The 11,033-nt window shown below is 35.4% G+C and overlaps 2 protein-coding genes across 4 annotated transcripts; both read left to right on the forward strand.

Moving 5' to 3' along the window:
• The first annotated feature begins 621 nt into the window (after positions 1–621).
• Positions 622–4,938, forward strand: LOC149408209 (uncharacterized). Of its 2 annotated transcripts, none has more exons than XM_089616285.1 (8): positions 622–1,579; positions 2,568–2,864; positions 3,179–3,301; positions 3,860–3,940; positions 4,085–4,139; positions 4,247–4,313; positions 4,398–4,518; positions 4,613–4,938. In XM_089616285.1, exons 1-5 carry the CDS (start codon positions 787–789, stop codon positions 4,111–4,113), a joined length of 1,323 nt encoding a protein of 440 aa, XP_089472411.1. In that variant the 5' UTR covers positions 622–786; the 3' UTR covers positions 4,114–4,139; positions 4,247–4,313; positions 4,398–4,518; positions 4,613–4,938. The 2 variants fall into 2 exon arrangements, with proteins under 2 accessions (XP_089472411.1, XP_089472412.1); XM_089616286.1 differs by having other exon boundaries at positions 4,621–4,938.
• Positions 4,939–7,077: 2,139 nt separating this feature from the next.
• LOC149408210 (mental retardation GTPase activating protein) lies at positions 7,078–10,847 on the forward strand. Of its 2 annotated transcripts, none has more exons than XM_089616287.1 (5): positions 7,078–7,552; positions 7,635–7,682; positions 7,770–8,054; positions 8,384–8,580; positions 10,292–10,847. In XM_089616287.1, exons 1-5 carry the CDS (start codon positions 7,303–7,305, stop codon positions 10,541–10,543), a joined length of 1,032 nt encoding a protein of 343 aa, XP_089472413.1. In that variant the 5' UTR covers positions 7,078–7,302; the 3' UTR covers positions 10,544–10,847. The 2 variants fall into 2 exon arrangements, with proteins under 2 accessions (XP_089472413.1, XP_089472414.1); XM_089616288.1 differs by having other exon boundaries at positions 7,638–7,682.
• The last annotated feature ends 186 nt before the right edge of the window (positions 10,848–11,033 follow it).

Here is an 11,033-nt window from a genome sequence, read left to right on the forward strand (position 1 = left end):
AGTTTTGATGATTTAGTTCAAATTCTTAGTTTCTAATTTTATTATTGTGTTTAATTTGAGTTTGTATAAAAAAAAAAAAAAAAAAAATTAGATCCGAAAATAGGGTTTAGATTTAAATATATTTTTTAGTTTTTTGTTAAATTAGTTGCAAAATATGAATGTTTAATTTTTAACATGAATATTATTATTATTTTGATTTTGTACTTCGTATTGAATTATTTTATTAAGTTTGTGTTGAGTTTTTATTAAATTATTATTGTAGATTTTTTTCTATTTTTATCCTATATTATGTATGAATTTTTTTAAAATATTTGTTCATTGCATTATTTTAGGTAAATACGATATTTGATGGTATTTCTCTACGGTAATGATAACTTTAACAGTACAATTTATCTTTTTTTCTGTATTCCACGGTATACAGAAAATCTGAGTCTCGAAACGGTAATTATGAGTATATATATATATATATATATATATATATATATATATATAGTACATATATGTAATTTATGAGTTAAAATATTGAAATGTTTCGTGTCTCTAAAAAGCTCCGATGTATTAGATGTTTTATTTTGATTTGAAGTGAGAATTGAATTAAAATATTTTGTTTGGGGTGAAGTAAAAGACCAAATCCCAATTTAATTTGAGAAACGAAAGAAGGGTTGACCTCCCTTAGCTTGTTGTTTCTTTCTTCTTCGACGCTTTTGGTAGTTCCAATGCCAACACCAATTCTCAGCCTTTTACGGCGGCGACTTCAACGGTGACGGCGTTACGGTGGTCATCCTAATGGTTATGGTACGAGGCTCGAAGCTCAATCTCCCAAACCCTTCTCTCTCCTCTCCCACCATAACCTCTCTCGCCTTCGACCCCAACTCTCGCTCTCTAGCCCTAATGCACACCGACTCCTCTTTCTCTCTCTACCACTCTCTCGCTCCTCTCTCGTCTTCGCTTCTCCCTCATCATCGGACTGTGATTCCACCGCCGTCCTCGTCCTCGTGTTTCGTCTCGATCCAAAGCTCCGATTCTCTGCCTCTCTTCGTCGTTGCTGGTCCCCAGGGTGGTGGCTCGAGAATCTGCCTTCGGTTTTTCGCGATGGTCGAAGGCAAGGGTTTCGCTAGGGTTAGGGTTGTTTGCAATCAGAAGGGGATTGCGTCTGACGATAGGTCTGGGGTCCTGATCGACTGTTCCCATGGCGTCTCGGTCAGGCTCGCCGGCTCGGCGAATTTCTTCGCCATGAATTGGATTTCGGGCTCCGAGGTTTGGGTTTTTGCGGTGAAGATGGTCGGCGATGGGGTCGTGAAGCTCATGAGGTGCGCGGTGATCGAGTGTCCGAAGCCGGTGTTCTCGATCGAAGTCTGTTTCGGATTGCTTGTTTTGGGGGAGGAAAACGGAGTGAGGGTCTTCAGTTTGAGACAGCTGGTCAAAGGAAGGGTTAGGAAAGTCAATGCTTTGCAGGCGGGTCAGAAATTCCGCTTGCCTAATGGTGTCGTTGGCGATAATACCACTCATTATTGTGAAAGGAATTCGGAGATTAGTTGCAAATGTCGTTCCAATGAGAAGAACCGTGTTAATGTTTCTGGTAAGTAAGCAATCCGGAAAATTTATTAGTATACTATCAGTTTTATTAGTTCAAACTTTTACCTTTTAAGGTCGTTTTGCAATGTGAATACTCTGAATCTAAGAATAGAATAGTATAAGAAGAGAGATTGTGTTTCTGATGTTCTTCTGGCGTTCCTTAGAGTAATGCATTCGCTTGTTAAGGGATTGATTGTAGTTTTCGTAGTTTATTTCATATTCTCGTGGAAAAGTTTGAACATATAGACCATCGGCGGTTGCAAGGAACGTTGCTGACTTTGTTTCTTTTGGTTTATTGCTTTTGGAAAACTGAAATCCTCGCTTTCGAGTGTGTGCATGGTTGTAAATTAGGATAATTGAAATTTTTATCCTAGGTAAGGAAAAAGATAGTGGTTACATCATTGTTTATATGTGACCTCGCATAAGTTTTGCTGTTGTCTAGCCTTTTTTTTCTTAATTGTGTGACACGGAAGTCCATTTTTATTTATTTATTTAAAGAGTGAAAACTTTCCGATGAACGTGCTTGCATATCAGTTTGTGATGTGTTTACTTGTTCAATCTCTGTTTGGTACACGTCAACGCTCTGATCCAATGTGCTACCGCGAGCTCGTGGAACATATCTGTATATATATTCGAATTTCCTCTGACAAATCTTTTATAGGTATTTGTTTTTGACCAGGACATGGGTGCTACGCATTTTAAGCAAGATGCTGTCCTTTGGTCAAATTCATAAGGATGCCTATAGATGGTAACTACTAATCGTAAGAAAAATAAAAAATAAAATGTTGCCCAAGAAATGGTGAAAAACCGTTAATTAGTTGACAATTGAAAATCTTCTTCCTTTTTAGTTCTCATGTTTGGATTATTATATATGTAGCCCAAATGAAATGATTTGTATCCATGTTATGGGAAGAAAAATAAAGCTACTTCCATGGGTTCAGTGTGAAGTTTTTGGTGTGTTTCCTTGGGTAATCAATCATATGAACTTGCAGGGAAATATAAGGCCATTAGATTGCAGCAAGAATCATGTGAAGTGGGAACCTACTTCGTCGCGTTCGGTGGCAGAGATGTGGAAGCATCATCGAAATCGAGGGTGAATTCTCTCTTGAAGGCAACTTCAATTCAGACATTATCCCCGAAAAGGTGTTTAGTGCTAGACTCGGCTGGAAATCTGCATGACTTGTACTTGTCCAGTGCTATCACTGGATCGGGTCTGATACCCCGAATGAGACAGTTGCCTCGATTTATGAACGTACAGAAACTTGCAGTTCTTGCCGAGAGTTCCAGTGGTAAGTTTCTTGTATTAACCTATCATGGGTTTTTAATCTAGGGTGTTTCTACTCATATTTTGTGCTTTGTAGTCAGTCCCAAGGTGCTGGGTAGTTGTGGATTACCAAACTGGAAATCCCTCCATTTAGTGCTCGGGATATGTATAGATTGATATCATCATTTGGTTGGTGATTTGTAATCATGTATATTAATGATGATATGAGAGAGTACCGCACATAAGCATGTTCGAGTCATAGATTTCTTTTTTATCCTAGACTTCCACTACAACCTGAACCATATCTAAGTTTAGGAAAACTTGCCATTATTTTCGCAGGAACTCAAACCATATGGGTGTCTGATGGGTATTATTCCTTGCACGTAATTTCAATGCCTGACATCGAAGCTGTGGTCAATGAAACTGAAAGCACCGAGGCTGAAAATTCTGTGCAAATCTCAGGTTTGTAGTGATTCACTCCAGATACATCTCAGTGTAATAATACATTGAGAAGTGATAATTTGTAAGAAGAAAATCAGAAGAAACTTAGGTCTATAACAGCTCAAGTGTTTGACGGAATATAATAAAAATGGCAGAAATCAGAGTAAAGATATTAAGCATTCGTTGATAAGCTTGGAACCTTTTTATTAAATAGTTTAAAGTGTGTTCCATTTTTTATAACGGAAACGATGTATTGTATAACAATAAAGGGATAGAAGACCATACGCAGACAAACACGCCAGCCCATCTTAGGCGACAAAGAAGAAACACTGAAACCAAAACCGACTTTCCTTACATCAAATGACCCCAGCCCAATCCCTGGAAAGGTCGGCTAAAGAATAATTACGAAAATCAGAACATAAAGAATGCAACCATAAGGCGATATTTTGATTAGTTAAATCCAGTAGCTTATTTGTGTCCCATTCTTTGTTTAAGGGATATTGAGATGAAACCTTTTGTTTTTTTTATGCATCTCTCAATATCTTTACCTTATTTTATCTCGCTTTTCTTTTCTCCTAGTTATGCAAACAATATTTGCTTGTGAGAAAATTGAGGATGTTGCTCCCTTGGCCGGAAACGCAGTTTTGATTCTCGGACAAGGTAAATTTTATAGTTACACCAACTTGTTTAATCTCATATAGCCAATCATCGCCAGGTGATTCTGCTTATATTATAAGCCGAGGCTAATTTAGTTATGGCTTCAATTATTTGCTGTCTAAGATTCGCTTGTGATACTTGGAACAGGCAGTTTATACGCTTATGAAATTTCCTAAAGTTCAGCTTTCACGATTTTCGAGTGGTGAGAGTACCCATACATTGTACTTTTTCCCTCACTATATTTTGTTCATGCGGTGGCTATGGAGCCTTATATATCGATTCGCCTCTTGTTTTCTTTCTTCTCTCTAGAATATTGAAACGAGAACCCTCCAAGTCACTTTTGCCCAGTTTCTGGCGGAGCGGATATTGATGCCCTGTAAGTATTTCAAATTTAAATTATTTATCACGTTCCATTATGCCGTACATAGGACTAGAATCACATCTCATCTTCTACTTTCAGGTTTCAATTCATGCATTTCTTTCCCCGGTTACTTGGTTGTTTGGCATGCTTTTGTTTCATTATTCATGACCTTCTCTCATCTCATTATGAAAGAGACATCGAGACTGCCAAGCCCATAAAGGTACTAGAGATGGGGCGATAGCAAAAGGCTTTTTATTATTATTTTTTTTTTTATGTATAATGTTAGCTCTGGACATGGATTTATTTGCGTTTAGTTGTGTAGGGGAAACAGGGGATCGGGAAGCTGTTCTGCATTGTGATATTGACATCTTCACCGTCGATTCGATGGAGAGGCTCAAAAGATCTAAACTTTGTCCCAACCATCTGAATTCTTGGTTCATTTGACAGAGCCTTTGTTTCGCGGGCACTGGAAGATGAAACCAATCAAATCAATATCAGCTTAAGCTTATGAACACTTGTGTGCAAATTTTTATTTATGTATATTTTTAAATTTTGCAAAGACTCGAAACTCGTCGTATTTTGTTTGCTATTTTAGATTCCTGATCTTTTCTTTAGTTCTGCATATGAAGTTGGTTGATAACGTAAAGCATGTCATCCTGTAACATGATAGTAGTTAGCATAATTTGATGAACTATAATAATTATAAATCTAAGGGTATTGTCATGTTTGAAATTGTTTGTCAAATAGGCCAAGCATATACAATGCTGGATAACAGAAAAAAAAAAAAAAGAGGATTTTGTAAATAGGACAGCCAAACACTTTGACAAATAGCCAATTAGATCAATACATATACACATATAAGTAGATTATTTTATTATTATAAATTTAAAAAAAAAAAAAAAAAAGTGGACTTTAGATATTAAATGAAGCAGATTGGCCCAAAATGAGGAGAGAGAGGCTCTCGCTATCGTGAAACCTACATTGCATACACATCAGACAAAGCAGAGGGGTCATGATGAGTTTGTGTGGTGGGCCCACTTGCCTCCATAAGGCCCAATCGGGCCCACAACCAAGGCGATGACAATTGACAGCCACTTCACAGATCACACATGAACCACAAAGAAGAAAAAAGGAGACATGTTATGTTATGTTATTCATATTCATATTCATATTCCCACTCTCTCTCTCTCTCTCTCTCTCTCTCTCTCACATCCATTCCAACCCACTTTGAAAACAACCCAACGTTCATATCTCCATTCTTTATATTCATCTTTCTATATTTATGCATCATCTCCTCTCCGTTCAATTCCCTTGAGCTTATGTCTATAAAAAAAATAGAGATATCCTATCATGGTTTTTATGTAATTTCACTAATCACCAAATTCTAGTTAATCAGAAACTACACATGTAATAGTTATATGTAACTTTCAAACCAATATATGTGACTTCTTAATGTTGGCCAAAGCCACAACTAAGTTTGCCCACGTGGCACATATGGTTTGGAACATTTTTTGAAAATTCAAAATAATCCATTTTTGTCTTCACCTGATTTTTCCACTATTTGAAGTTTGAAAATATGTGTGCTTGTCCGAAATCTTTTCAAAGAGAGCAATTGTTTCATCAACTTGGAAGTTGCTTGCTACAATCTTAGTCTCATATTTTTCCCACTTTGACATAATCATCATTTCAAAATTCTTCGGAAGACAAAAGGGTCGCATTTAGTGAATCACATGCAACACTTAATTGCTTATCTGAGCCACCATTAAGTCCCTACACGCAACCCCCTAATAGTGATTGTGTCTGCCAAGATTTGTATGCACATTTTCAGGCAATTAACCATATATTACATTGATATTTCATCCAATTTGCAAAGACTTGTTTAAAACATCGTACTTTTGCTTCATGGGAGACTTTGGTGTAGTTGGTGACCTACAAATCAGATGGTCACTGAATTATTTTAGGGGGGCCAATCTTTTGTCGGTAAATGTGCATTAATAAAATATAAATCTTTTTAATGATTAGATAACTTTAAACTAAAATTCTCAATCAATGATTAATTTTAATGGTTAAAATATTGGTCAACCAAAGTTACGTTTTTCAACTAATTTTTTAAAGTACGGAAAATAGTTACAACTGATATTTTTTTAAAGTTACAAGTTAATGATCTTTAATTTGATATTTAATTGTTTGGATTTATATGGGTCAATTTGTGGTGTGTTTGTTTGTTTTGACAAAACTCTTCATTTCAAACAGTTCGCTACATGTTATTCATGATCGCTCGTGGAACTTCAGTGACATGATTTTATCAATAGGGGTAGTTATCAATTTAAGATCAAACTGCATGACAGACATAAATGAGACCACCATATTTATGTCCCTTTAATCAGTCTAGGCTTCCTCATATCATAATAATCAGTCTAGACCACCATACATTACTACCATATTCCTAGTAATTTTGTGGCATATCTTTTTTCTTGATTCCTTTCGGAATCAAAACTAACCTACCTTGCAAAAAACTCCCAACAACCAAATGATACAAAAAATTACAACAATAGCACCAAGCCCCTAGATTTCCAATTACAGAAATGCCAAAAACCACCAAACCGAAAATCATCTGACAAACTTACCCCTCTTTATTTTATTTACCTTCCTTCCACATCATTTATAATATATATATATATATATATATATATATATATATATATATATATATATACTTTTTATTTCCTGTTTTAGTAAAGTCCAGTTCTTTTTCACATCACTAACCCGTTGGGTATTTTCTCATCTTGGTGCTTTCCTCTTATTAAAACACTTAAAAGACCACGAAAAAAAATAAACAATAAAACAAAACATTAAAATAACAATAAAATAATCCTTTTACAGGATTTATTGTTAGATTCCCTCATATAGCTTAAAAAAGAAAAAAGTAAAACAAAAGACACACGGACACACACACAGCAAATTTGAAAAGAAAAAAGAAGTTGTTGCATGAGCTCATTTGATTATGAAGACAATGGAGCGACAATGCGGTGGTTCTTCTCCTCCGGCGGGTTTACGGCGGCGAGAAGAGCCGGAATTCAACCTGAGAGAGTGGGGTGTGAAGGCGAAGATAATCAGCCGAGAGAACCCCAACTCAAGAAGATACTCAGCTTCTTTCATCAGATCAAGCTTCAGAGAAGACCCCAACAAGTCTTCTTTCAGATCAAACTTCACCATCTCTAGCACTGCCTCTTCACCCGGATACTCCCAAAGAGGTTTACATATATATAATACACACACACACACACACCAACTTATTCACATACTTACTCTCATCTGTACTCACATTTCTTATAGCAGACGAAATCGACCCTTCAACATACTCATTCACAACCGCCCTCCAAGGTAATAATTAAAAGAAAATAACAATGGAAGGTCTATACTTCACATACATATCGAAAAGGTTGTGATGTTTTGATTATATATACTTAGCTCTGCAAGCGAGATCGGCGTACAATTGCTGGGACAGCCTATCGCCGGAGGGGTTTGCGCTGAACTCGAAGTGGAACGAGGCGGAGAAGTACATTTGCAACCCGTTGTCGGGGGAGTTTCCGATGGAGTGTTTGTCGGCCAAAACCCTAAGCGGCAGATCCGGAAGAATGATCACCATGTCCGCGCCGCTCCTCTTCTCCTCCTCTCGCCCCACCCAAACACAAACACGCCCTTTTCATCATAACCTCGCTTATGAACACATTCCTCAAAGGCTTCCACTTCAAGGTAAACCATTAACATCTATTATTTATTTATAAGGTCACGAGTTACTCCTCCTCAAAACTAATTCAGAGCTCATATATTACTCCTATCATTGCTTTTCCCAAAGACTAATTCAGAGTTCATATGTTATTCCTCTCATTACTTCCTAAGGACTAATTCACAGATCATAAGTTACTCCTCTCATTGTTTTTGCTTTGCTTGCTGATGTATTTTGAGATAAGATCGCCAATGATAATCCATCACCACCTACTTAATCCATTAATTAGATGTTAAATATATGTATATATATTCTCTCATATTTATGAATGGACGTGGGTAATTAATGGGTATAGAGGTGAAGATAATGGAGGCGATGCGGAAGAGAGATGTGGGGACTCAGAGCAAGTCGCCGCCGGAGCTGAGCTCTGAGGGCAGCCGGAGCCCGGCAGCGTCAACGCCGTCCATAGTCGAGAGGAAGCGAAGCGAAGATTATTCATCACCACCGAGTTCTTCCAGTAATGCAAAATTAGTGGTGTCTCAACAATTACAGGTGATCACTAGCTGTGATTAATATCATCATCTTCATCATGCTTTGATTCTTTTTGTTTATAGTAGTTCATTGGTTGTAAACTTGTTTTTCTTTTAGTGTTGGTCAATTCTTTAGGTGTTTTTTTCAAACTTGGTCAGACATAAAAATAAGGGTGCTACTATTAATGACTATGGTTTAAGTTTTAAAAAATAAAAATAAATAAGAGATAGGATATTGTATCGCTTCTTATTTATTTAGATGGATGAGTTATTGGACAGTGACCAAAAAATTGGACCCTCTATCTAGTTAGAGTGGTCACACCTCTATTTTACACAACATGATATATCTTAATTTTCTTGTAAAAAAAAAAAAGATTCTAATCTCAATATATATTATATAATATTTATCTCCCACAAGTAGCTACATTTGCAGTACATATTGTCTCAGACAATGTTTTTTCTGTAGAAGAAAAACCCTTTTTTTCTCTACTTTAGTAAGCTAAAAACGCGGAAGAAGAAATCTTTAGGAGATATATATGATCTCCCTAAATAATACTCTATTCCCTCATTATTAATTCTTTTCATTTTTTTGTACCCTTTCTTTTTGTTTTACGTATACCCCGTATACAAGATTCCTTTATGATTAAAAAGAGAAAGCTTGTGTAAAAAAAAAATTCAAAAAAAAAAAAAATGTTTCTTGGGTGTCTCTTATGAAAAGGCCATGTCAATGCTCATGTTTATGTTTCTCCTTTTTGGAAAAGACGGTCATGTGTTTCAGGAGGATAATCACACAAATTTATTTTCTTTTTCTTTCTACATAAAATAATCTATTTCAAATGCTTCGATTTTTATTTTTCTTTTTAATTTAAGAATCTTGAAGGACACACGCCATTGTAATCGTACTCACTTTTTGATGCTACGTCGTTAAATTTTCTGTACCCTGCAATATTCAGAATAACGTGTAGATTCATATATTTATTTTTTACATTTTTTTTTCCGTGGTATATTTACCTATTAACAAGATTTGATGGTTCTTCGTATAGTTATTGTATGATAACGGAAAGCGACAGGGGCTTTGGCTTTTTTATTTAGTTTTTATTTCTACTTCCACATATAATGATATTCACGTCCAAATTTTTTAAACCTTTGGTTAGGGTTTTAGTAGGGCTGACTTTGAGATAAGGATAGAATTATTTGAATCATGTGGTGTTACTCTCTCTTTCATTTATTTCAGGTTTTTCAAAATTTGAACTTGGATATAGAGAGGAGATACAAAAACAAAAATAATAATAATAATAATAATAAAATATAAAAAAAAATGAGTCGTACAAATATGCATGTATAAAGGTTATAAGTACTCTCTGCATCAATAGAGAAGTTTCACAGTCAATAATTGGTGTACCTCCTCTTATAGATTAATTAATCATAAAGAGACATCATTATCAATATAAGCGCCTCTTTGGGATACATATTACTTCTATAAAACACTAAACATTCCACTTTAAAAACTTCTCGCCAAAAATAGAAATGTACAGCGCCCTCATAATTTTTGACCTAGTTGACATGACAGACACACACAGCAATATATTGATCTCGTACTATCACCCATTTAACTTAAATTTTCGTGTTTTTTTAATTTATTTTTCTAATAACTAACTGAATTGACGATATGAGAAATTATCTATTTAATTTGGTGATATTAATTTATACTTTATGTGTGTCTGAGCTTGCAGGTAAATGGAAAAGATACGAGAGAGGAGAATTTCCATGATGATGATAAAGATGATGATGGAGAAAAAGAAGAAGAAGAAAAGCCAAAGGAAAATGGAAATGAAAAGGATGAGAATAATAAGAAGCAAAAGCAAAGGCGTGGAAGTGGAAGTGGAGGAGGGTGTTTATCATGGATGAGCAAAAAGCAAAGGCATAGAGAGAGTCACAAACCAAGAAAGACTTTCTTTCTTCTTCCTAGTCTCAAAGGCTGCTAATTTAATTTTATCATAGTTTATAACACGCACTGCTTGTTATGTTATCATATATGTATCTCTGATCAACAGAAGATTTTGATGGTCTAGGTTAGTTGATGAGTTTGGAGTATGCTCTAATAAAAATAAAAATAAAAAAAAAGTATTAGAAAATAAATTGGAGAACAATCATGGGGCCTAAATGAATGTTGGTTTTTTCCTTGATTTTTAGTTATCCCTTCTCTTTTCTTTCAGAAGTAGTGCCCACTGATGTTAATGTTTTATTCTTCTCTTGTGGTGAAATTTTAGGTTGACAGCTTGGGAGTCACATGGATCAATGATGTTTTTTTTCAAACACATCTTTTTTCTTTTTTTTTTCTCAAGACCTCAACATTTTGGAATATTTGTTAGTTCTAAGCGAAAATATTGGCTTTTACAGCATTGAAAAATAAAACACCAATAAAAGCAATTCCAAATATGGCTTAATTGCAGTGATAGCTTTTCTAGGCAGGTC

The sequence above is a fragment of the Urtica dioica genome, chromosome 1 (genome assembly GCF_054948205.1).
Source record: "Urtica dioica subsp. dioica isolate 48M chromosome 1, U.dioica_male_clone48M_v1_H2, whole genome shotgun sequence".
Classification (NCBI taxonomy): domain Eukaryota; kingdom Viridiplantae; phylum Streptophyta; class Magnoliopsida; order Rosales; family Urticaceae; genus Urtica; species Urtica dioica.

What these genes read in the sequence shown, in the direction of transcription:
- LOC149408210 (XM_089616287.1), top strand. Translation starts at nt 7,303, where the DNA reads ATGAAGACAATGGAGCGACAATGCGGTGGTTCTTCTCCTCCGGCGGGT. An exon ending in ATTCACAACCGCCCTCCAAG is followed by an intron (nt 7,683 to 7,769) that starts GTAATAATTAAA and finishes ATATATACTTAG; the next exon opens with CTCTGCAAGCGAGATCGGCG. An exon ending in TCAAAGGCTTCCACTTCAAG is followed by an intron (nt 8,055 to 8,383) that starts GTAAACCATTAA and finishes TAATGGGTATAG; the next exon opens with AGGTGAAGATAATGGAGGCG.
- LOC149408209 (XM_089616285.1), top strand. Translation starts at nt 787, where the DNA reads ATGGTTATGGTACGAGGCTCGAAGCTCAATCTCCCAAACCCTTCTCTC. An exon ending in GAACCGTGTTAATGTTTCTG is followed by an intron (nt 1,580 to 2,567) that starts GTAAGTAAGCAA and finishes ATGAACTTGCAG; the next exon opens with GGAAATATAAGGCCATTAGA. An exon ending in AGTTTTGATTCTCGGACAAG is followed by an intron (nt 3,941 to 4,084) that starts GTAAATTTTATA and finishes TACTTGGAACAG; the next exon opens with GCAGTTTATACGCTTATGAA.